This window comes from Cucurbita maxima, unplaced genomic scaffold (genome assembly GCF_002738345.1).
Source record: "Cucurbita maxima cultivar Rimu unplaced genomic scaffold, Cmax_1.0 Cma_Scf00018, whole genome shotgun sequence".
Classification (NCBI taxonomy): Eukaryota; Viridiplantae; Streptophyta; class Magnoliopsida; order Cucurbitales; family Cucurbitaceae; genus Cucurbita; species Cucurbita maxima.
Genome location: NW_019272034.1, coordinates 805109 through 829974, shown reverse-complemented (window position 1 = coordinate 829974; position 24866 = coordinate 805109). Strand labels below are relative to the sequence as shown.

General features: G+C 33.7%; 4 protein-coding genes across 5 annotated transcripts; 2 read left to right on the top strand and 2 right to left on the bottom strand.

Moving 5' to 3' along the window:
* The first annotated feature begins 1566 nt into the window (after nt 1–1566).
* Nucleotides 1567–5076, top strand: LOC111492722 (phosphatidyl-N-methylethanolamine N-methyltransferase). Its single transcript, XM_023142147.1, has 2 exons — nt 1567–1897; nt 4533–5076. Exons 1-2 carry the CDS (start codon nt 1653–1655, stop codon nt 4780–4782), a joined length of 495 nt encoding a protein of 164 aa, XP_022997915.1. The 5' UTR covers nt 1567–1652; the 3' UTR covers nt 4783–5076.
* A 485-nt stretch (nt 5077–5561) lies between these two features.
* On the bottom strand, nt 5562–7122 carry LOC111492721 (probable WRKY transcription factor 40). The gene is made up of 5 exons (XM_023142146.1): nt 6966–7122; nt 6838–6885; nt 6412–6738; nt 6212–6328; nt 5562–6142 (listed from the first exon to the last, which is right to left on the bottom strand). Exons 1-5 carry the CDS (start codon nt 7056–7058, stop codon nt 5819–5821), a joined length of 909 nt encoding a protein of 302 aa, XP_022997914.1. The 5' UTR covers nt 7059–7122; the 3' UTR covers nt 5562–5818.
* An 8837-nt stretch (nt 7123–15959) lies between these two features.
* Nucleotides 15960–21526, top strand: LOC111492718 (metal transporter Nramp6-like). Of its 2 annotated transcripts, none has more exons than XM_023142143.1 (14): nt 15960–16107; nt 16440–16606; nt 16803–16881; nt 16988–17028; nt 17725–17803; nt 17905–18009; nt 18525–18634; nt 18834–19015; nt 19108–19177; nt 19380–19553; nt 19645–19749; nt 19969–20100; nt 20278–20373; nt 20747–21526. In XM_023142143.1, the coding sequence occupies exons 2-14, from the start codon at nt 16487–16489 to the stop codon at nt 21089–21091; spliced, it is 1638 nt and encodes a 545-aa protein (XP_022997911.1). In that variant the 5' UTR covers nt 15960–16107; nt 16440–16486; the 3' UTR covers nt 21092–21526. The 2 variants fall into 2 exon arrangements, with proteins under 2 accessions (XP_022997911.1, XP_022997912.1); XM_023142144.1 differs by lacking the exon at nt 15960–16107 and adding an exon at nt 16126–16335.
* A 506-nt stretch (nt 21527–22032) lies between these two features.
* On the bottom strand, nt 22033–23659 carry LOC111492719 (cinnamoyl-CoA reductase 2-like). Its single transcript, XM_023142145.1, has 4 exons — nt 23304–23659; nt 23037–23219; nt 22404–22756; nt 22033–22316 (listed from the first exon to the last, which is right to left on the bottom strand). Exons 1-4 carry the CDS (start codon nt 23589–23591, stop codon nt 22151–22153), a joined length of 990 nt encoding a protein of 329 aa, XP_022997913.1. The 5' UTR covers nt 23592–23659; the 3' UTR covers nt 22033–22150.
* Between the last annotated feature and the right edge of the window lie 1207 nt (nt 23660–24866).

Genomic DNA, 24866 nt, shown 5'->3' with positions numbered 1-24866 from the left:
GGCACACTATTCGGTGTCTAGCTCTGATACCATTTGTAATAGCCAAGCCCACTGCTAACAAATATTGTTCGTTTTAGCTTGTTATGTATCGTCATCAACTTCACGATTTTAAAATGCATCTATTAGGGAAAGGTATCTACACCCTTATAAGGAGTATTTTGTTCTCCTCTCCAACCGATGTGGAATCTTATATGCAGTCTCGTAAGTTTGGATTAGGATAATTTTGAAGGTTCACCGAATAAAACTTGCTCTTATTTTTACCGTACATTAACGAAATCGGCTCTTTATCTTTACAGTATATAGTTTACAATAGCGTTGGTTTAAGTCTCGAGCAACTAAACATCCTCGATTAAGAAACTGGTTTAGTTAATGGTTTGATTATGAACACTTGTTGGGCTCATAAAAAATAAGTAAAGTAGACATTGAATTAACTATAATTATCAGTTAATAATTATTTAAATTAATCATTAATTAGTTAACTCGGAATCTCCATATGGAAAGAAATTTAATCTGAACTTCCAAGTTGAATAAATGGATTAGATCCATTGCTAAAATAGTGGATTAGATTCATTATTAAAACACAGCACTTACGCCCATGTAGGCCCCACCCATAATTAGTGATTACATTATCAATCCTCACGCCTTTCACTTGGATTAATTAGTTCATCTAAACATATTTTAATTACCTAAAATTAATGATTATCAAATAAATCTTAAATTATCACAACATAACTTTTAATTATCATTAACTTTGAATTTAAAAAATATATATTATATTGTGGTAAACATGATAGATTTCTCTTATTTTAATTATAAAAAAAATTGACCAAATTTAATTTAAAATTAAAACATTGATTTAGTTGTAGAAAAAAATAGATATGGCTGATAAAAAGAATAAAAAAAATAAAAAGAAATATTAGCACGATAATGTGTGGAGGACCATGTGTCACGTAATTAAAGCCTCCTTAAAGTTTGCAAATCATAGTGTTTAGAGAGAAAAAATGATGCTTTGGAAATTTTTATTTATTTCTTAATATTAAATTAAATAAAGTTATATAATTAATTAATTAAAGTAGTTTTAGGTGTCGACTGCCAAAAGCCACAGCTGTGCGCCACTGTTGAATCTTTTTCTTTTTTATTTATTTATTTTTTTAACCTTTTGTTTGCCTTAATTTTTTAAATAAAAATCTATTTATACCCTTAATTAAAACATTTTTAATGCATTGATTAACTTAAGATTACAAAAATAATAATAATAATAATAATAAAACAATTTTAAAGATAATGAAATAAAATGGTCATATGGAAATAAAAATTGAAGTCTCCAAATAAAAAATATATTTTAGCTTTAAAATAATATTTACAAATAAAAAGGTTAAAAAAAATTAAAAATAAAAATAGCTGAAATAATAATCCTATAAAAATTGGTCATTTAAAATTATGGTAGAAAATTTAGAATTAGGTCCACTAAAAAAGGTCCAACCTTTTCTGGCCCAAAACTTGGGCCCATATTAGAGCCCATTAACAGCGGCCCATTAGGGCCAATAGCCCATATTTGTTCCAGCGTCTATCGATCGCAAGGACTGTTCAGATTTCTGAATCTTCTTCTTCCTGAGGAAGTGGAGAGATAATCCGGCGGTAAAGCTATCAAAATGGACGTTTTGGCTGTAATTGGAGTTTTGTTGCCATTTCCATACTATTACTTGTTATGGACTCGGCCACAATTGTGGGTGAACTTGTGCGGAAAATGGTGCGAGCCTTCCAAATTGATGGCTCAGGTATCGGTTTTCCTCAAGCTGCTACAGTTCCTCTCCATCCTCCATGTCTCCTCCTTCTCGTGGCCGCCGCCTCTCTACTTCTGGCCTCTCATGGCCTTCGGACAGTTCTTGAACTTCAGGTCTCACTCTCTTTCTCTCTGATGTGCTGATGTCTGCTTCGAGTGTAGTTGCTTATTTACCATCACTTTTGTGCATGTCTGTTGAGAGAATATTTGCGATCTGGAGGTAGAAGTGGCAATTTATTAGTAGTTTTTGTTTACTAAGTATTATGAAAGTGATATAAGCCATTAAATCTCGAGAAAATGTGGTTGTTAAGATTGAATTTAATGCCTATTGGTTTTGAAGACGATGATTAGCATTCTGAAATTGTGAATTTGGGTTGATTTTTGAGGAATTTTAAGTTTGGGATGTCTTTTGAGCCGTGTATAGAAAGTAGAAGCATTTGATGTAAAAGTGTCTTTAGAATTTTAAATGGAGATTCTAAAGGTATCCCAAATTCATTGTAACTTAAGTTGATTTTGTTTCTTCATCAGAGAGAAGTGAAACTCTAATTCAGTACCTATTTTAATTCTAGAAACTGTGGATCAGATCAATGACTTCAATACTCCAATTAACCATTCTTTGGATGTACATGTGAAAAGGTTATCTACCTTTTGTGGATAAGAATTGGTTGTAATGCACCAAAAGAAATTATTAGAGATTGAAGAACTTGATGGGAGAGATAGACCAGCTTGACCTAGAGATTTGAATGATCACAGACAAATTATCTGTTTGGTCACAAACAAAAGATTAAGACGATTACGAAATTCTTTGTCAAAAGATGATTACAAAATTATTTAGTATAGGAAAGCCATAAAGAAACCTGAAGGTCAAGATTTTGCTCGCATTCTTTATTTTGGAAGGCCTTCCTCTTTCACACACTTCCAATGAAATCAGAAAACGTCTCAAACTACTGGTCACATCCTATAGATGCCGAAATTCCTTATTGGGCAATCTGTGTAAGGACAATAGATACATCCTACAGCCTATTTATGTTGGATGCATTGTTCGGGGTATCCTCTTTCCACGATAGGATTGCTACATTGTGCTTCCAAGTACCAATGATCTCGTCCTTGCTATCCCTTTTTCAAGAATGCAACTTGGTTTTGTGTTTCCCTAAGAATGTTTTCCCTTTGGCCTTGAACAACTCTTGAGATCGTACAAAAAGTTAGTCCTTTCTGAAAATGCTATTTAGGGATTATCTGGGAAATTACCGACTTTTCAAGGATGTCGATATTGAAAGTGAAGAAACTTGGAATGCTTTTCACTTTATATTCGTTCTATAAAGTTGCCTATTAAAATATTTTTGTAACTTTATGTGTGTGTGTGTGTGTTTGTATATATACATATATTCTTTATTAATTCTAATTGGAGCTAATTTTTAATCCTCCACTAGTTTCATTTAAGTTGATGAGTCAAGCACCTAGTGTATTTCTTGTGGTGTTAATGAAGACCTGTTTCCAATTAAAAAAAAAAAAAGAAAGGAACTGAGGCGGACGGGTTTACAATCTAGAATATCAAGATTTGCCCCTATCAATTACAGAGTGCAATTGTAAAAAGTGAAAACCTGGGGAGCTTGTTGCATCGAAGTAGGCATCTCAGCAATTCAAACTCTGTAGCTGAAAAACTATTTCCATGCCTAGGATTCTGTGTACCTTAAAGACGAAAATGATTGCAATTTATGAGCTTTATCATAATGGTTAACAACGTCACACATTAATAGGTGGCTGGTAAGGATTAAGTACCTGAGGAATCGTTAAAGAATGTTCAATTTGATGATGTCGAACTTTGTTTCCTCTCAGATCCTTTTTCATTGATTTCAGAAATAGAAAAGTAATGCTTGAAATAGTCAAACAAGCTTTATAGACACCATTTTCCCAGTACAATTGTCTCATTTGGTTATTAGTCTTCACAAAACACGCCATGTACTACTATTAATATATCATAAAGTACACATAACTAGGCTTACTTGAATGTTCATTTCTTATGCTCATGTTTGCAAATTCGGAAACGAGATGATAGGCAGAAATCAAAATAGATCCAATCAGAAAATAGAATTAAAACTATAATGAAAAATTACCGTATTTGAGTACAAAGCATTTCTTATAAGAGTGTGGAAATTTCTCCCTAACAGGTGCATTTTAAAACCTTGCGGGGAAACCTTTAAGGGAAAGTCCAAAGAGGTCATTATCTATTAGTGGTAGGCTTGGACTGTTACAAATGGTATCAGAGCCAAACACAAAGAGGTGTGCCAGTGAGGACGCTGAGCCCCCAAGGAGGTGGATTATGAGATTCTACATCGGTTGGAAAGGGGAATGAAGCATTCCTTATACAAAGGTGTGAAAATCTATCCCTAACAGACGTGTTTTAAAACTTTGAGGGAAAACCCTGAAGGAAAAGTCCAAAGAGGACAATTTCTTGCTAGCAATGGGCTCGGGTTTTACATGGACTCCCCCATCCAAGAATCGACTAAGCATCAAAATCAGCTGCGTGAGTTTCCATTCAAAGCGAAGGAACTAAAGCACTAGTGCAAATCAAGATTGAAGGTTTAGGACATTCATAACTGTTATGTAACTTCACTATTCCAGGCACTGCTGGTGGTTTATTTTTACAATGTTGCTGCAATTTTCCAGACTTGATTGACTAAAATCTATATCGACAGCTGTGGCTTGTAAAGTTAAAGTAATATTTTCTTTATCTTCTGCCATGCAACAGGGTCTACCAGTTACTCGGTGAAGCAGGTGTTTACTATGGAGTACGATTTGGGAAGAATATTCCGTGGGTAACAGAGTTCCCATTTGGATATATAAAAGATCCTCAGTACGTGGGAAGCATTTTGAGCCTTCTTGCTTGTCTTTCTTGGGTACCCTTGCAATATATTCTGCTCTGGACAATGGGATACGTCTTCATGATGCAAGTTGAATCCAAGGAAGATCTCACAACTCGAGCAAAGCCTCAAAGTTAAATTTGTGAGAGACTAATCTTGGAACAGCCAAACATTGGATCAACATGTGGTCTGTGGAGGCTGCTTCAAGCATTCGTTAATAACATCCCCAAAATCAAAGCTCTTGAATTTTTTAATGAAATCCCGGGTTGAGTTATAGATGCTATCCTCAACTTTATGATTTTGCCATTACTTTGTAGAACTACTAGGAATAAGAGTTTTTCCACCGACTTTGTGGATTCTTCTTCATTATTATGCCAATTCTTCTTTTGGAAACTTGAAATCTAGAAAATTGTCTACGTTCTTTGTGATTTACTTCAACAGCTTTGTTTTTGTAGTTTAAAAGCAAGCAGGAACTAAAACTCTTGACAACGTTTCGTGCTACAAGAGGACTTTGTGGACCCTGTTCTTCGCTTTACAGAATCCGAAATGAAAATCTTCCTTTTGAAACATTTGATGTTCGATTACGAGACTTTTCTTTAAAAGATTTTTCATGTGATTCAAGACAAGGGTGGCAAGATTTAAGCGCAAGATATGGTTGGTTGAATGGTTACCTTTTCAAACATTGTGGCTAGATTTGTTGCTTTTGTTGACCATGTTGGATGCTTGTCTTGTCTATTAGGATGCTAGGTTTAGGTGCTTTTAAGGTCATTTATTGGTTGCCCTCTTTTGACCATTTTTTGTTGTTAATTATAATTTTAATTTTGGTTCTAAACTTTTATAAAATTCATTCCTGTCAAATTCATTCAATTGCTTCCTTCAAGAATTTCGTCATTACAGTTGGAAATAAGAACGTCTCGAACACCCCAAAATCGTGAACCAATTATCCAATTTGAATCTCGTTCCTTTTTGGATAAGAAAGTGACTTTACGAGTCATTTTTCCCTTATCTTTGTGACTCAACATCGAGTTACAGCACTTTTTTTTCTAACGTTTTTCTTTTTCAAAATTCTCAAAATGATCTTCCTCATCTCCTAAAATCTTTCAAATCTTCTCTTCTTTCAATGTGTATTTACAGATTAATCTCAAAGAAAATAGTCCCACTTTCTTATAACTAACTAATGTGGGAAAATCTTCCCCGAAATCGCCGCCGCCAGCGCCGCCGTGAAATTGGGGTCCTTCGTCAATGAAGACGCCATCTGTTCAACGAGAAATTGTTGCATTTCCGGCGAGTGAAATCTTGGGCTGAAGGTGGTTTTAGCTTCAGAGGGTGATTTGGGCTTTCTCGAGTCGAGGGGACTTGTCGGCGCCGCTGGAGTTAGGCCGACGCAGCGAGCAGCAGTAGTGCCGGAGGTGGCTTCCATCAGAGAAGATTGTGGATGGTTGTGTTCACCTTCGTACGTAGCTACCAGAATCGACTGATCTTCTACACTTCTCTGAACCTGCAAATTCATTCCAATCAGCCAAAAAATCCTTCAAGTTCGAACAATGCTTTGAATTAAAAAATTTACCTTCTTTTTGACAGGGCAGGTCGGAGCAAAAGAACACTTAAAATAAGCTCGAGGACAAGGATTATCTCTAGTGACCTTCTGGCCGTATTTCCTCCATTGATATCCATCTTTAACAACCTGCAAAATCCAACAGGTAAGTTTCATACAAGAACCCCATCTTCCATTACAAAATTGGGTACTTTTTCTGTGTAAAAGCTCACCAAATTTGAATCAGAAGCACCAATTTTGACTTGAACTCGAGTGGTTTTAGAAGATTTGTTAATGGTTTCCTGTTTTGGCTTCTTGTATGATTCTTCATCAGTTGAACTACTCTCAGAATTCCCATTAATTCCAACCATATTATTATTGTTACTACTCTCAGATTTCCTCTTCTTCGAACAAAAAACTTCCTTTTCTCCATTTTTGTTCATTTGATCCACCAGATGACCTCTCAAAGTGTTGTAATTTTCACACACAACAGTCAACATTTCAGTTAATTTCTTGTTCTCTGCACTCACTCTCTTCAGTTCCTCCATTAAAGCACCCGTCTGAGATCAAAAACAACAAACCCATCATCAAAATCATCCCCCAAACAAAAAAGCATTAAAAAAAACCCAAATTCTCTACCAAGAAACTGAAATCAATACCTCTTCTTTCACAGAAACCGTCTCATGATCCAAATAATTCCTCTCCTTCTGCAAAAACAAAAAGAAACCCAATTCAGAAAACAAAAAACCCATTTGAGTATAAACAAGGACAGAGCTTGAGTACTCACCGTCACCGGAGCTTCGCCGGAGAATCTTAAAGGATGAAGATTGAGATCCAGAGAAGTGTCAACAGAATCCAACCAAGAGGAGTAAGAAGCCATAGGCAAGGAAGAAACACCAAAAACCCAAGTCAAAAAACAAGAAAAGGTTCGATTTTTCCTCTGTTTGAGGGAGACCCAGAAGTTATTTCACAGTGCAAAAGCGATTCCAGGAGGCAAAAGAGAGAAAGGAGAGAATATATAGAGGTGGGTCGGAGAGAAAGAGAGAGGAAAGTCCATGGAAAGAGAGAGAAATAGGATAAAACAAGCTGGCAATGGCAATTTGAAGGAAAACTCATGGTGAGGTTCTGATTTGGTGGGCGCTGCTTCTGCCGGTTGAGCTAGTTGGGGCTTCAAAGTCAAGCAAAACCTGTGCTTCATCGTTGAATTTAAACTGTAATCAATGTTTTTGTGGGGTCCATTTAGGGTTTTTACTTATCTCCCTCACACTTCTTCACGACATTAAAAATATATATATCTGAATTTCTCTAATTCTCTCAAATTTAATTTTCAGTCTTCTTAATATTACACCTTGGTTGATAACCAACGACGGATTAAGTTGGGGTTGACTAATTAATTTGGTCAACTAAAACTATCCATTTGGTTGACAAGGTCAATCCATTTATTTTCTTCTTTTTTCTTCCAAGAATAAAACCATGAGCTCAATCAAATTTAATGAAATTCTGGTTGAAAATATGAGCAATGCCTCGTATTAATTAGAAATGGATAATATACCTAATAACAATCTCGAATTTAAATTTAATTATTACATGTATAATTAATATATTTAATATTCATAATCTAATAAATTGTGAAATATAAATATTTAAAAGGGGAATAGAATTAAAAAGAAAAAAAAATGAAATTAGGAAGAGATATGTTGACCAGATATCAGTCTCCAGCTATCGTCTAAGAGACTAAGATCCAACTGGAGCCCTCTTTTCCGCACGTTTTCAAAATACTTCCCACGCGTCATTTTAATTATTTAAAAAAAAAACAAATAAAACAGCCACGTGACCACATCACGTGGACACGGTATAGTCATTTTATTATTATTATATTTTTAAAAAATATAATAATAATAAATTTCACACGGTATAGTCACGTGACCACATCAGTTTACTTATATTTTATTGTTGTCTTGACATCGACATTTGTAACGAGGCACGGAGTACGAACCTTCCCCAAATAAATTGACATTCTTATTATTTCATAAAAACATTTAATAAAATTTAAAACGCGCTAAAATAATCATTAGCCTATTTTATTTATGGATGTAAAATATTTATTTATTAACTTTAAAATATTCATTTTATCAATAAAATAATTTAAGATATTGAAATTTTAAGGACCAAATATAATATTTAAATAAATAAATTGGCTAGTTGGGCCCACCAAGGCAATATTATTAAAGAGGGTGAAAAGGGGTAAAGTTGTCTCTTGACAAAATATGCCATGAATTCCACATTTTAAACCTTTATTTGTTAATTATTATTCTTTTTCCATTTAGATTCATCCCCTAACCATAATAAATCCAAAAAATACCCACAATGCTTGTTTTTTTTTTTTTTTTTTTTTTTTTTTTTTTTTTTTTTTTTTTTTTTTTTTTTTTTTTTTTTTCCATTAATATCCAAATTTTAAATAAAAATTTTATTTAAAATGTGCATTTTAAATAATCTGACTTATTAGCAAAATATATATATCATTAAAATGCACATTTTAAATAAAAATTTTATTTTATCACTCTATTATTCTTTTTTATTATACTCATGGGTTATCGTATTTTAAGAAAAAATATATTCCATTTGACATTTTTAAAACTTTGTAAAAGGATTGACAATATCATATAAATTATTTTAGAAATTTTATTTTGTTTCAAATTTAACGGTGGTTAGATGAACACAACTCTCCACAATGGTATGATATTGTCTACTTTGAGCATATGCTCTCATGATTTTGCTAAGGCTTCCCCAAAAGGTCTCGTACCAATGGAGAGAGTATTCTTTGATTATGATCATTTCCTAAACATGTCTCCCCTTAATTGAGGCTCGATTCCTTTAGAGTTTAGTCATTTTTTACTGTCTTCGTGCTTTCGAGGAGGCTTGACTCCTTTCATGGATTTGCTTTGGGCTACCCAAAAGGCCTTATACCAATTGAGAGATTATTTTTTTTTTTTTTATAAATCTATCATCATTCTCTAAATTAAGGGATGTGAGACTTTTATCATTCAATAATTATTTTAATTAGATAGTAATCTACAATAATAAATTAATTATTAATTATAATAATCCACATCATACCGACACAAAAATTGAACAGGGGAGAGACAGTGGGCGGACCTGCCCGTCTACCAATGTGGACTTTTTTTTTCTTTTTTTTAATAATTTTTATTTTTAGCTTTATGAAACAGTGAAATAAAATAGTAGAAGCTTTAATTATTTGGGCGTTTTATAAGTTAATTGTTAGTATATAATAATAAATTAATTGTTAATTGTGGAAATTTCTGGTATTAAAGCAAAAACATAATGGAGGAAAAAACGGCGTCGCATTGGCATGGAAAATGGATACGTAAAAATCCATAATTAGCCTTTGGGCCTAAGCATGGTAGAAACAACACCAAGACTTGACTTTGACTTTAACCCTAAATTTTCACACCTTTTCAACCATCTCATTTTCTAGCCAACCCATTTCATTATTATTATTATTATTTTGTATTTTTTCCTTTTAAACAATAAATTATAACCCTCAAAAAAAAAAATCATAAAAATTAGGTAGGACCTTATCTAGAGGCTTTCATTTAAAACCAAATTCGGATAATCGGAGGTTATCAGAGGAGCTATTGGATTCTTGACCGTCATTATTGAAATAAAAAAGGATCGAAGACTTTCTTTCGGAAAAAAAAAAACATGAATTTTCTATGTTTGATAAGCACGAAAAAAGTTGGATTAACTCGATAAAAATGGAGAAATTAATTAATTTAATTAATTAGATGAATTGGTAATGAGGAAAATTTTAGAAGTGCCAAACAAGACCCAACACTGCAACACGTGGGATTGACTTAACTGGACCGACAAGATTTAGATTATTTTTTTAAAATAAAAAATAATTTAAAATGCTGGATTACCAGTCAAAACAAAGCTCCATGATGTCATGCATGAGATAATTATTTAAACAAAGTCTTGCACATTTGGAATGAGAACATTCATCCATATCCATCCAAGTATTATATTACGTGGCTCGCCACATCACCCTTCCTATTTTTAATAATTTATTGTGAAATCCAATGGCTACTTGGCTTCATTTCATTTTTTTTTTTAATATAATGTTACCAACGATAAAATTCATGCATTCATCCATGTTGACATACTTTGAATAAATGAAATTTAAATAACGTTTAAAGAATATCATCCAAATTATCAATGTTTTGGTATGAATTATGTTCACCATTATTTGAAGTTCAATGAATCTTATAAATGGTGGTTAATCTTTCATTAAATATTCTTTTTAAAAAAATAAGATAATCACGAGAATTTAGAATTATTATTAAAATTAAAATATTTTTTCAATAAATTATAATTTTTTATTATTTTCTAGTGAATATCGAACGTGTTGTCTCATTCACTATGAAATGGGCAAACACAACAATTATAGAGACCTCTTTGTTTTTTTGTTATTGATAGCACTTTATAGATCAAGTCATAATTTTTTTTTAGAGGACATCTAGCCTATATAATAGGCCAGTGAGCGGTTTATAAGGCTCTTTTATCAAGTACACAATCAAGATAGGACTCGAGAAAGAAACTCGTGCTAACTCTATACTAGGAGCTGAGGTAAGATAGGAGGTGGGGGGAGAGAGTGTTTTTTAGAATGACGGTGAGTAAAGGGCACGTTGATTTTAACTTAAATAGAGAAAAATAAGCATGACATGGAGAGAGAGAGAAAAAAAGTTGTACAAAATATGCATGCAACTCGGGGTAATCCGACAAGGATAGAGAAAAGTCAAAATAGAAGTTGGGCGGAGAGGCACGTACGTTAAGAACATTGATTTCGACAGGACGCCGTCCTAACATTCCTAAGTCTTCGCGATGGGCTTGACCATGACCAAACAATATAATAATATTATATTGTTTCTTAATACTATTATAAACTTTAACCCATTTTTTTATTTACTAAACTAAAGTTTAATTTTATATTTAATATTTTAATAAAATTTTAAATATCAATTACATATAAAATTTAAAGTTTAAAAAATAAATATTATTATATTAAAACTTTATTATAAAATGAAGGGAAAAAAAAAAAAAAGAATAATTTCCCTAATGTTTTTATAGTTTGGTTGTGGTCCATTGAATTTGCACTTATTTTCAGCCTATGTTTTGGTTCATGAATAAATGGAAACTGGTTTCGGCTGGATTTTTTTTTTTTTTTAATAAAATAAAATAGAGAAAAAGACTTGTAAACTATATTTAAGATATCTTATTTATAGTATGTCCTCGTTCTTCATTTTCTTTATTCCCGAGTAAATTAATATCAATCTCGTGTTTTTATTATCGTAAATTTCTTATTTATCGAATGTACAACTTAACTGTTCTTACATAATAAACCAATTAAATCTCACACAACACGAGACTCTCGAGTATTTTTCTTTTTAAATATTTGAGCTTTTTTTATAAATTATTGACGTATAATACATGTCTTTCCCTGATTTTTTAACATTGGTTATATACTCCATCATAATACAAATAATTAAAAATATTTTGAATTATTGAGTTTATTGGGTTTAGAATTTGAAATTGAATTGAAAGTGAAAAAAAGAAAATCAATATATATATATTAATGAAAAGTAGTTGATGGCACGTGCGAGAAAGTGATGGTCAAACAAGTAACGACCGACGCGTGTGAACGGGCGACAGCCGAATTTGAAACAGTTGATCATTTAATCATATAAGGCCAAATTAGTCAAACAGTAGTTTTTATTTTATTTTATTTTATTTTATTTATTATAATTATTATTTGGATTTTAATTATCTAATTATTTTAAAAATTACAGTCACTTCCAATATAATCAACATCATGTAATATATATGGACATAAATAAAGGACAAATTAATTATAAAATATTGCATAATAACCCCTTTCCAAATTATAAAATTATTTTATAAGATTGTTAAAAAAAATTAAAATTATTAATTAAGTAATATCGATATTAATTTCTACTTTTGGAAGTAATATAACACTAATTTATTCCATTGTTTGAAATATAGTCATGAACATTTTACGATGGGAAGGAATTTAAGTATGTAGTATATATGCTAAAGAATTATGTTTTATCGATGTTTTTCATGCATAATCGCATACACACATATGCTCGTATGAGTCATGAGATATCGAAACAAGTTAGACGATATAAAAGTGATGAGATTTTAAGTACATAAAAGTGATACAAGCAGAGTCAATGTATATGAAAGTGATGCATATCTAAACAGACTTACGATATATAAAAATAACGCACGCTTAAATAGAAACCTTTAAATTATTTTATACATTCTTGTATTACATGTTTAAAACGTTCGTATCGGGATCTCGAATCAAATATTTTAATTGTTCTAACGAGTTTAGTTAATCTAAGTTTTTAAGTTGAAAAGTTGGGTGATTAAGAAGAAGTAGCAAAAAGAGAGAGCCCATTATGATGAAAGACAGGCCCCGCAGGCCTATGGATTGAGGGAATCCGACAAAAATCGGCCCGTTATAGAATGAAAATGCTATGTTAATCTGTCATAGATTGTTCTAGGCTCAAGTCAATCTAAATAATATAATTTATAATAAAATTATATAAGAAGATAGAAAGATTCTTCCAACTCTCCAATCTCGATGATCATAAAATGTTAAGCATCTTTCATATCTATAACTTTATGATGTGATTGCATATATGCCGAATTTTTAATGTAGACATCACAATTTTTCGATAAAAGGTAGACCCATATTCTCCTTTGGTCTAAGTAATAAATCACGTTAGCACGGATAAGTACGGCATATTTCTCGTTTTTCAATCAAACAACTTTTTCGATTTAGAATATCGACGTAGCTAAAGTATGCCATTTACTATTATCGGGTCAATGGGTTTATTTCTCATACTAATTTTAATATCAAAACTATCTAGATCTGCCCTTTCAAATTTGAGTAACTGATAAATATTCTCATAATTTTATGAAAATAATTGAGAAAATAAATCATTAAAAAAACAAAAACACAACGAATAAATATGAATTCAATTTGTTTCCTCTATTTTTCAAACATAGTGGCTGCCCAAAAAGAGAAAAAAACAAATCCCTCATCGACCATTCATTTTCGAATCATCAATAAAATATAATATTTTTATAATTTTAAATTTAATATAGCGTTCAGTTTGAACTATTACACTTTTGTTTTTATAAAATTTATCAATAAACAATTTAAAATTTTGAAATTCACATTTTTTTAAATGATTTTTAAAATATTATAGTAATTTAAAGATAAAATACAAGATTTTTTTTTAGTAATTTAGCAAAATTTTATTAAAATATATGAACTAATGAGAAAATATAAAACTAAAATGAAATAACATTACTAAAAATGTTATTTTAGGGAAAAAAAAATTAATTTTTCAATTGTCGGTTCAAAATCAAATCGGACACTGATATTTTGTCAGTATCATGTTTTTTAATGAATTGTACTTAGGGAGTGGGGCCCAGAGGGGAGCTTTTGGTGACGTGGCGGAACGTGGGAGGGTAGAGGAGTGCGTTATGCATACGGCCGCCACACGTTAAGAATTATGCTTTTTAAAGCAAATTTAGAGGGAAAAAAGAGTAGGAATCGGGTGTGTTCGTTTCTTGTATAACGAATGATCTGAACCCTACGTTTAATGGGCCACAGATTTAGATGCCGAGTTCCTATTGGTCCACAGAATCTCTTTGAAAAATGCCATGTGTTTGGATAATAAAAAAAGGGTGATTTCTTTTTTTCTTTTTTTTTTTTAATTTATATCATACCTTTTGTTTTAGAAGAAAATTCAAAATTTTATTTTTGGAGGATGGTCGTGGAAATTGAAAAAGTTTTTGACCTTTGAAAAATCCAAATTTGAAATCCGTTTCACTTTGGTGTAGAAAAATGGAGTTTATGTAGTCAAATTTGATAGCTCGAGTGAATGAACTGGGTACAACTTGATCGAGTAGGTTAAATTACTGATAGATTTTGCATATGTAGAGGGCAATAGAGAGAGAGTAATTGATCGGTTGGTTTGTATTAAATCGAGAAATTTATATATAGAAATTAAGATTTTAAAGCGTACAGAAAAGTTTAAAACATGAGACGTGAATGCTTTTTTTCATAAAAGGCATATTAGTCATGAAAAGTGGTTAACACTTCTCTAACTCTAGTAGATTAGATTACGTATAGGCAATATTATGATTTTAATATATTTTTTTTTCTAGAAAATTGAGTTTTGGATTGCACACCACACACTCGAACTAGACGAACACAAAGAATATGATAGAAAAATGCAAAGTGAACATTGACTAAAGTTTTGTATTGATGACTATAAATATGTACTGAGAGAATATAAAAGTACATTTTCAAAATTATATTATTTAATTTTATCAGATATAACTATCTACCATATAATATAATTATCTAACTTATAAATTTTTTTTACGTATAAATAAATATTTCATTACAAAATTAATGTACCATTAATGTAACGGTTGATTTTTTTAAACAAAATAAATTGTGAAAAAAGAAAAAAAAAAAACTCTATTAAATAGTCAACCATTAATTTAAGAATATATTAAATTTTCTCATTTAAAGAGGACCTCCTTGTGTGGATGGACCCTAACTAGGTGAGGGTATGAAATTAAATGCATATTAAAATTTAATAATTTAGAGGTAAAGTTTTGTAGTATCAAATTCAGTTTTGGACTACTTAATTGAAACTATAATCACTTTGAAAACATATAATTAGATTTGAAGTTGCGGGTTCTAAAATGAGTTATAAGAGGCAACATACTGTGTTTTAAGACCATCTTACGTTGCGGGTTGCACCATTTTCCTCCACACAAATTTCTCGACACCTGTGTTTCTCAGCTCGTAAAGGACAATCATAAAAATCTAAACTTTGATAGGTTAACATATATTCAACAAATTCAGGCGCTCAATTGCATCTCTATCTTCATACATTGTCAAAAGGATGGAAATACCATTTTTTATTGTCAACACCTTGGACATTAAAGGACATGTTGAAAAGACAACGAGCTCATCAATTGAAAGTTTCAACCATTTCTAAACAAAAGTGGAGTGTCGTAGCATTCTGATTGTAACAGCCAAACCTCACTGCTAGTAGATATTGCCTGTTTTAGCCTGTTACGTATCGTCATCAGCCCCACAGTTTTAAAACGCGTCTACTAAAAAGAAGTTTCCACACTCTTATAAGGAATTTTTCGTTCCTCTCTCTAATCAATGTGAAATCTCACAATTCACCGCCCAACGTTCTCGTTGGCACACTCTATGGCCGTACTATTTTTAACAACTCAATCAAATATTGTCCGCTTTAACCTGTTACATATTCCCATAAGCTAGAACGCATTTTAAAATTGTGAGGTTGACAACGATACGTAACGGGTCAAAACAATACCAGCAATGAGTTTGGGCTGTTACACGGATGCTTGATTATTACTTTTCAATCTTTCTCATTAGAGCTCGAGATTTTCAATCAACACTCACGCCCTAATCTTATTTTTAATCTAATTCAAATCTCTATCAAATCCCATAATTTTAGGCGTTTCTTTCCTTTTGTTGGACATGAAAAATGTTCCCATGACTATAATTAACCAACAGCAACTAATGATCAATGATTAGCCCAATTTACACCTTAGAGATGCCTTAAATTATACATATTATTTGTAATTATTTGCATAAATGATGCTGAACAGAAAAAGGGAGGAGAGAGAAACGAAGGCATGGAGGCTATTTAAAGGAGAGAGAAGTCTGGAAGAGTAAACAAAGCGGGAGCTCTGACCACCAGCCTATCGAACCCACCCTCCATCTTCACCGCCCCTCACATATTCTCTGGATTATTAAGGTTCGTTCTTCGAGATCCATTTCTCCAATTTCATTTTCTTTCCGGATTGCTTGCCTCAATTCCCTGTTTCGGTTCTTTCAAAACTATTTCAGAAAATTTAGCAACTCTAAATGCGTTCATTCCCAATTCTTCGATTAGATTATCTCAATCCGATTTTCTTTCGAGCTTTTGACCTATTCTGCTATGGAATATTGGAACAGGGGATTAGTTTTTAGTTCTGAATTTTGTGTAATTCTTCCTTATCTCAGTCCATGCTTACTTTATTTCGTTTAATTTCTCGTTTTACTTGATTTCTGTGTCTGTTCGTTTACTCTGAGCTTTCTTTCCTTCAGATTTAATATCTTCTCAAATAGAGGGGGAAAAGAAGAGGAACGATCAAATGGCTGCTGGAGGGCCTAATTCTGGGCAGCCACAGTTCTTTTCTAGGGCTGGAGATGAGAGTTTTTCGCACGCGCCATTGATCGAGAACACAGAAACTGATCAGATTGTTGTTCCTGATGTGAGCTTTAATTTTTGTTGTTTTGATGAGTAATACTTAAGAATTTACAAATTATTGGTGAACTAGTCATTTAGTTGTACTTTGAATGAGACGGTGTTCAAGTCTAAACAACTTGTACGCTATGAAATATTGGCTTTGAACAGAAGTGCTGAAGGAACTTTTTCAATTGTGAGCTACTGTTGCGTCTTATGTGCAGAAAAAAAGCTGGAAGAACCTTTTTGCATACATGGGCCCGGGATTTCTTGTTTCTATTGCTTATATTGATCCTGGAAATTGTAAGATCTGTAGTTTCTTGATTTGGACACCACTTTCGGATTTGTTGTTTGGCTCCTTTATTCCATTATGAATCGGATTCTGAAGATTTAGTATGGTTTTTCTCAGTTGAAACTGATCTACAATCTGGAGCACAGTACAAGTATGAGGTTCGTAAATGGTATTTTGTGGTTAAAGATCACATTTTGATATCATTTTGCATTTTTTTAACCCGCATCCCTCTATATAGATGGATCAATTATTGAGTAATAAACTGAATATGTTGCTATGAATTGCTGAGATGAACCATTCACCATAGACTTCTTCATTTACATCATTCTATTCAACTATTGAAACTGTCATAGTATAGGACAAACCTACTCGAGAAAAATTTCAGAACAAGAAAATTTCGAAATGTTTTCTTTTGGCACAGGACATTCAACCACCACGGTTGATCTAGTGATTAATAAGAGCTATGTAAATAATAAAGGGTTCAAAGGAAAGGGTTCAAGTCATAGTGGCTACCTAGCAAAGATTATTATCCTTTGAGTTTCCATAACAACCAATGTAGTAGGTGTGAGATCTCACATCAGATGGAGAGGGAACAAAACATTTAATGTAAGGATTTGAAAACTTCTCCCTAGCAGACGCGTTTTAAAACCGTGAGGCTGATGGCCATACGTAACGGGCCAAAGCAGATAATATTTGCTAGTGAAGGGCTTGGGCTGTTATAGTAGGGTTAGACGGTGTCTTGTGAGAATAGTCGAGGTGTGCATAAGACCAAAGTCCTGTCTTGCCGTCTGAATTGTGTGTGCTTGTTACGTTCCTATTGGACCTGACAACTAACACTACTTCTTCTTACACAGTTGCTTTGGATCATATTACTGGCTTCTTGCGCCGCCCTTGTCATACAATCTTTAGCAGCAAATCTAGGAGTTGTCACAGGCAATAACTCTGCGTAACTTTTTCCTCTTCTCTAAGTTTGTGATATTTGTATAGTTTCAAGACTTTTTATGCATCTTTCTTGTTTTTTTTGGTAAGTGTAGGAAAACATTTAGCAGAGCACTGTAAAGCTGAGTACCCCAAGGTGCAAAATTTCATCCTATGGATCCTTGCTGAAATTGCAATTGTTGCATGTGATATTCCCGAAGGTACAGTAATGTAATCTAAATCGAATAGTTGAGTGAAGAATATGATAGAACCAAATATTGAAATATGAAAGTTAACAGAACTACAAGATAAAGATAACCCAAGTAATTCGTACTTGGACCGTCTCTCTTGAGTACTCTCACTGAAGCCTAAGCCAACTAAATCAATTCCTCCCTTCATCCTTTCTAACCCACTAGTTATAACAAATTATATTAACAAACTCTTCAGCTAATTTTGATCGTACCTCACTACCCCAATAACACTACTAACTAATTCTGTCCTAATAGCAGTCTCATCAGAATACTCTTTGTCATAGGACGCGTATTTTATCTTTTGAATTTTGTGTACTAATGCTGGATGGTTTATTATTATTATTATTATTTTTCTCTGTGGAAGATTAGCGTTTAGAGTTGCTATTACAGGTGTTTTCTTCTGTATCTGGTTCATGACATTCATTGGCATAGAATCCTCGTTTGTTGTCGAAGTTATTCTCAAATCTCCTCCTTTCTGTTTCCAGTTATAGGAACCGCTTTTGCATTGAATATGCTCTTCAGCATTCCTATTTGGTGCGGGGTTCTTCTGACAGGGCTTAGTACACTACTCCTCCTTGCGCTGCAGCAATATGGGGTAGTTCGAGATTTACTTTTTTTTTCTGGATTTTACTTATCTTTCAGCAGTAGAGATTATAAACATTGCTTCGATATTTGCATTCGGCTATAATTCTCCCGTTTGTGCTAGGATAGCCAAGGAGATAGCATAATTTTAGATAACTAGACTTTGGCTACCTTAAACGCTCTCCTTGACTGCATTTCTATTCACTTTGCAGATTAGAAAGCTCGAATTCTTGATTGCATTTCTTGTATTGACAATTGCAATTTGCTTCTTTCTGGAGTTGGGCTACGCACAGCCCGATGTCGGAGAAATTTTTTATGGGTTATTTGTCCCTCAATTAAAAGGAAGTGGTGCTACTGGTCTTGCAATTTCACTTCTTGGTGCTATGGTTATGCCGTATGTCTCTTACTGCTCAAACTACATTCTTAGCCTTCAATTTTTCCCCTTAATACTTCTCAATATTCTTAGTATAACTTCTTGTTCTGCAGACACAATCTCTTTCTTCACTCTGCACTGGTGCTCTCTAGGAAAATACCCCGATCCGTTCCTGGCATCAAGGTGATGGTTTCGTCTTCATTAATCTAATCTGCACGTTCCTCTAAGCTTAAAATTTTTGGAATGAGTTTAAAATCTTGAAGTATTCACTTGATATGTATCACCTAACTCCATAAAAGCACGCTTCAATGCTTTCGTTGCTGCTTTATTATTTTAATTGTAACTCGACATTCTACTGTACTAACAGTCGAAATTTTCTTCACAGGAAGCTTGCAGATTTTATATGATAGAGAGTGGCTTTGCTCTTTTGGTGGCTTTCTTCATTAACGTGGCCGTCATTTCAGTTAGTGGCGCGGTTTGCAATTCCCCAGATCTAAATAAGGAGGACCAAATGAGCTGCAGTGACTTGGACTTGAATGAAGCTTCATTTTTATTGAGAGTATGTTCTGATCTACCAACTTTTGCCTTTTCCTTGTTGTTTACCTCATGGGATTTGGTTCCTCATAAGAAGTTTTCTTTCCTTTTTTCAGAATGTATTGGGTAAATGGAGTTCCAAACTTTTTGCCATTGCTTTGTTAGCATCTGGTCAGAGTTCTACCATAACAGGAACCTATGCAGGACAGTATGTCATGCAGGTACTCTGCTGGTCCTCTTTCCATGTTAAAGCTCTGCTTCTTTACAGTTTGAATTCTTGCTCTCGTCAGAGTTCGTAAAATTTTGTGAATGTTCATGATCATTAATAGGACCCTACTTGTGGGTACTCCATAATGCTTGATTTCAAGCAACTCTTTGATACTTGTGTTTCTTTGACTTTCCTTTGACGTATTCCTGTTTATATCACCTTTTATTTGAAGGGGTTTCTCGATTTGAAACTGATGCCATGGATCCGAAACTTTTTAACGCGAAGCTTAGCGATTGTTCCTAGTTTGATTGTTGCAATCATTGGTGGGCCTTCTGGGGCTGGGAAGTTGATCATTATCTCATCGGTACGATTTATACTTCCTGTCCTTGAATACATTTCTTATTTCATATGCTTACAGTTTAATGCACTTCCTCCACCATCTAAGTTTCTTGCCATAGTTCAATTGTTGTGTGCTGATCAGTTACTGCTTAAAATTGAAGGCCAATGCATTTTGACTCCCTGTAATCTTCTCTTTCGGCAGATGATTTTGTCGTTTGAACTCCCTTTTGCTCTCATTCCCCTTTTGAAGTTTACGAGCAGCAAGACGAAGATGGGTCCACATGTCAACTCCCTCGCGGTAATTTCGACTAATCCAAGGAGCTTCTCTATAACAATCGTTTTTTTTCCCTTTTGTTAGATGATCCCAATGAAGCTCGAGCTAAACATCATTCAATTCTATATAACAAAAAAAAGTTGGATTTAAAATGGTACTTCCTATCATTCACCAAAATCATGATTTTTTTTTTTTTTTGCTAAAAGTAGTTCTTGCCTTGAATGGTGCTCATTCGAGTCTATTTTGAAGCCTTTTAAGAATAGTTTGTAATAGGTTCAAGTCTTACTCCGAGATTTAATGCCCTACGAATTACCTTGACAACCAAATGTAGTTGTCCCATGAAATTGGTCACTTTTGACAACAAGCTAATCTTACGCTATATATTTTCAAAATGCAGATTACGATACTGACATGGATCATCGGTTTCCTCATCATGGCTATAAATATATACTACCTCATAACCCGTTTCGTCCACGTGCTTATTCACAGTGATCTCCAACTCGCAGCAGTCATCTTTATAGGGATACTAGGATTTTCAGGCATGGCATTATATTTAGCTGGAATTGCTTATCTGGTTTTGAGAAAGACCAAGAAGATCACTCATCTCTTGGCACCAACAACAGAAGAAAGTGAGCGATTGAGCATCGAGCCGAGCAAGACATCAGCATATAACCTCCCGAGCGAAGAAACAGTAAGCATGCAATTGCCTCAGAGAATTAGAACAACCAATGATGTAAACTGACAAATTATAGATAAAAAAAAACTTCAGCCACAGAAGGAAGGAAGGCAGATCCTTTGGATGGATGCTGGTTTCATTTGTTTTGGACATAGAACAGACAGGTGAAACTCAGAAGCACGGCAACTGGAAAGGTGAAAAGTTAAATCAGCTTAACCCAACTCTACCTTCAATACTGCCTTGCTAGCCAAGTTAACTGCTTGAGCTTTCTAGGGTTCTTTTAGCACAGAAGTAATTACATACCTTTTTGCCCCTCTTTTTTCTCTCCTCTTAGCGATGACCTTTTATTGCTATTGTATTTGGGTTCTTAACATTTTAACTTTCAACTTTTAACCCAACATTAGTAGCTGATAATGAATGGTTGTTTATTAGATATGTGCAAATTCGTGATTTGTATAATTGATTATTTTGGAATTCAAATTTGGCCGTTGATGACCCGAACATTTTCTTACATTTCTTGTTATATGATTACGTTACCTACTTGACTTGAATTGCTTCTACTTTGAGAAGCAACCACATCCTACTTTGAGAAGAGGTTATGCTTTGATACCATCTATAATGCCTCATATCTAAGATTCATACTAAGATAAGATATACTAAGATTTTGGAATCCATATTTAGTACCTAATAGCTCGACATTTCCCTGCGATATGACCATGTTACCTATTTCACTTGAACTAGTTTTAAGAATGAAAAACGTTCTAGTATCATCTATTACGCCCGATGTCTAGGATTCATACTAGGATTTAGAATCTATGTTTAGCACCTAATAGCCCGATATTCCCCTGTGATATGACTATGACTATCTTATCTATTTCACTTGAACTAGTTCTAAGAATGAAAAATTATTCCTATGAACCAACCAATGTTCTTCGACGAAAATGTTCTTAGATTACTCTAAGTGATACACAAAGAAAAAAGAGAACTTTTATGATCAGAATCAATCTGATCATACTCAAAAGCTTGAATCCATGTAATTAAAATTTTAAATTACAAATCAATTTCCCCTCAATTTCCCAATATGAAAAAAATTACAATTTTTGAATATAAGCCTCGTGAAAAATATCAATGTTGAAATTGGGAAGGAAGAGGAAGATGACCCTTTTCTTGTAAGCTCTTCACAGTTTCATATATGCATTGTTTGATAGGTGTAAACTCCATTCCCAATGACTTCAGCTTCTCCACAGTGTATTTGTAAGGTTTCTTCTTGGGATTCACCTCATCAGAACACCTACAAAACAAACCCAATTATTCCCTTTTCGGTTAAATTACAATTTTAGTCATCGAATGTTCGGGTCCGAGATTTGAGCCAACTTACTTGGTGGGAATGGGATATTCAGGGAAGAACTTGGTAAGAATCTCAACCAATTCACCACGGTGAAGCATGCTTTCCACACAAATGTATCTGCCTGAAGCTGAAGGAGTTTCATAGACCAAAACATGAGCTTTTGCAACATCCTTAACATCCACGTAACCTTGTACAGCATTTACATATGTCTTTGCAGATCCTGTCAGATACTTCATTATATGAACAACGCTTGCATTCACACCAGCTTGCAGCAAAGGCCCCAAAACCAGCATTGGATTCACCACAACCAAATCCACTCCTTGTTCTTTTGCCACTTCCCATGCTGTCTGTTCAGCTATTGTCTTTGCATAGCAATACCAATTCTGTACATAACAATTTTCAGGGTTAGGTTATATTGATGTTTTTTCGAGGTTCGTTAAAATATCATCACTAGCCCAATAATTGTATGAGTCCATTGTATATTCATTTTATAAAAATGGTCTAGGTGCATCCTACAAATGTTTTCATCTCAAGAAATACACAGAGTGCAGAGTACAGTAGTTTCTATAAAGTGTCTTGTAATCTCTTCTTGATTGATGCTAATAAAACGTGAGAGTGTTTCCAGCATAGAGTTATGTTCAACAGAGTTATTATGTTAATTACCTTAGTGTTCTTGCAAAACTCGAGATCACTCCAACAAGACTCATCCACCACTGCATCTGGGCTCCGGTTAGGGTTCATGTAGACGGTACCGATCGACGAGGTGAACACTACCCGTCGAACTTTTGCTTCGGCAGCGGCAGCCATGACGTTCTTTGTCCCAATTATGGCTTGTTCCACCTTTTCCTGAAAAATTAGAGTTTGAGTGGGTAATTTGATAGTAAGCTAAAGAGTAGGATGGGATAGAAGAGAAGAGGATGAAGTTGTTACGGGATCGTCGGTGACCGGAGAGGCAGTGTGGAAGACGCCATCGCAGCCGGTAATGGCAGCTTTAAGGCTATCAAAATCAAGAAGATCAGCACTGAACAAAGACAGCCTCTCTTTAGCTCCTTCCAGCTCTTTCAAATGAGCATTCTTTTGATCATCAGCGTTTCTGACAGTTCCTCTAACAGTGTAGCCCTTTTGGAGAAGGAGCTTCACAAGCCAAGAAGCAATGAAGCCTCCGGCGCCGGTGACACACACCGTGTGGCCTGAAACTGCAGAGGTGCTGATCGGCATGGCGGATAATTTGGGTGTTCGAAATGAAAGAGAGTTAAAAAATGTTGCACAAAAAGGAGCGGCGGTTTGAGTGCTTTTTATAGTAACAAATGGGAACAAAACTCGCCTACCACCATTTGTACATTTCTAAAGGGTTTATTAAATATTGGGTTTTGTTAAAGTTTGATTCTTTGGGTCAAAACTGAAGGTTTTTCTTCAAACCCATCGTGCTTCACCGAAGCTGCCTTAGCTTCTCTCTCTCTCTCTAAAAGCTTCATTGAATGTAGTCTTTCTCTCTCTACTTCCACTAAATAACATAACATAATTCAACCATAAATTTTTTTTGAAGGAATTGACCATTTATTATCATCTTAAAGGACAAAGGCAACCTAAATTTGCTAACCGATCTTGTCCCTTGAGACAAAGTCTAGAAATGTTTGGTTCTACTCTTCACTTTTTTTTGAGACCCAACATCTAACACACTGTTTAGTGTCTTTTGTTCTCCTCTCCACTCTCTTTTAAGATCCAATATCTAACACATTGTCTAGTGTTTGACTCTAATACTATTCGTAACATTTTTTGGATCTCACAATAATATAATATAATATTATAAAATAATAATTAATAACCTAATACACCTGTATAAAATAATAACAACCTAATGGCTATAATAGAATTAAATTTAAAATGAGGTTTATGTGTAATGAGTTTGAGTTAGGCGGGTAGAAAGGCGGGAATTTCAACGGTCAGCAGCCTTTGTTTGACCAACACCACAGCCCTAAGTGGCCGCACTAGACGACAAACTGGACCTAATTCCATTTAATTTCGGTGAAATTTCCATTAAAGTATTATGAGTCAATTTTGCTGCCTCTATCCTAGATTTTCTTTTTTATATATATAAAATCTTCGTCCCTTATCTTTATCGGAAAAATAATTTTTTTTGAAAAGGTTGAGTATCGCGTAATGCGACCCTTTGTTAGGGTTAGATATGCACACACGATCAATAACCTCGAATATGTACTTTGTACATGTGAGATCTAAAATAGTTGGAGGTCTTGATGAGCTTTGATCCAATTTATAGGAATTGACACGAAGTGAGTAAAGTTGGACCATTTCAACATACGACCCCTTATGACAAAATATCGAAAGCATCAAACTTTTAAAGTACATGTGAGAGGGCTTTTGTAGATTTTAGATAGGAATTGACACCTAGTTAGTAAAACCGAGCCACTCCAATACATGACTATCATGATAAAATAAATAGGTAATTACTAAAAAAAAAAAAAAAAAAAAAAA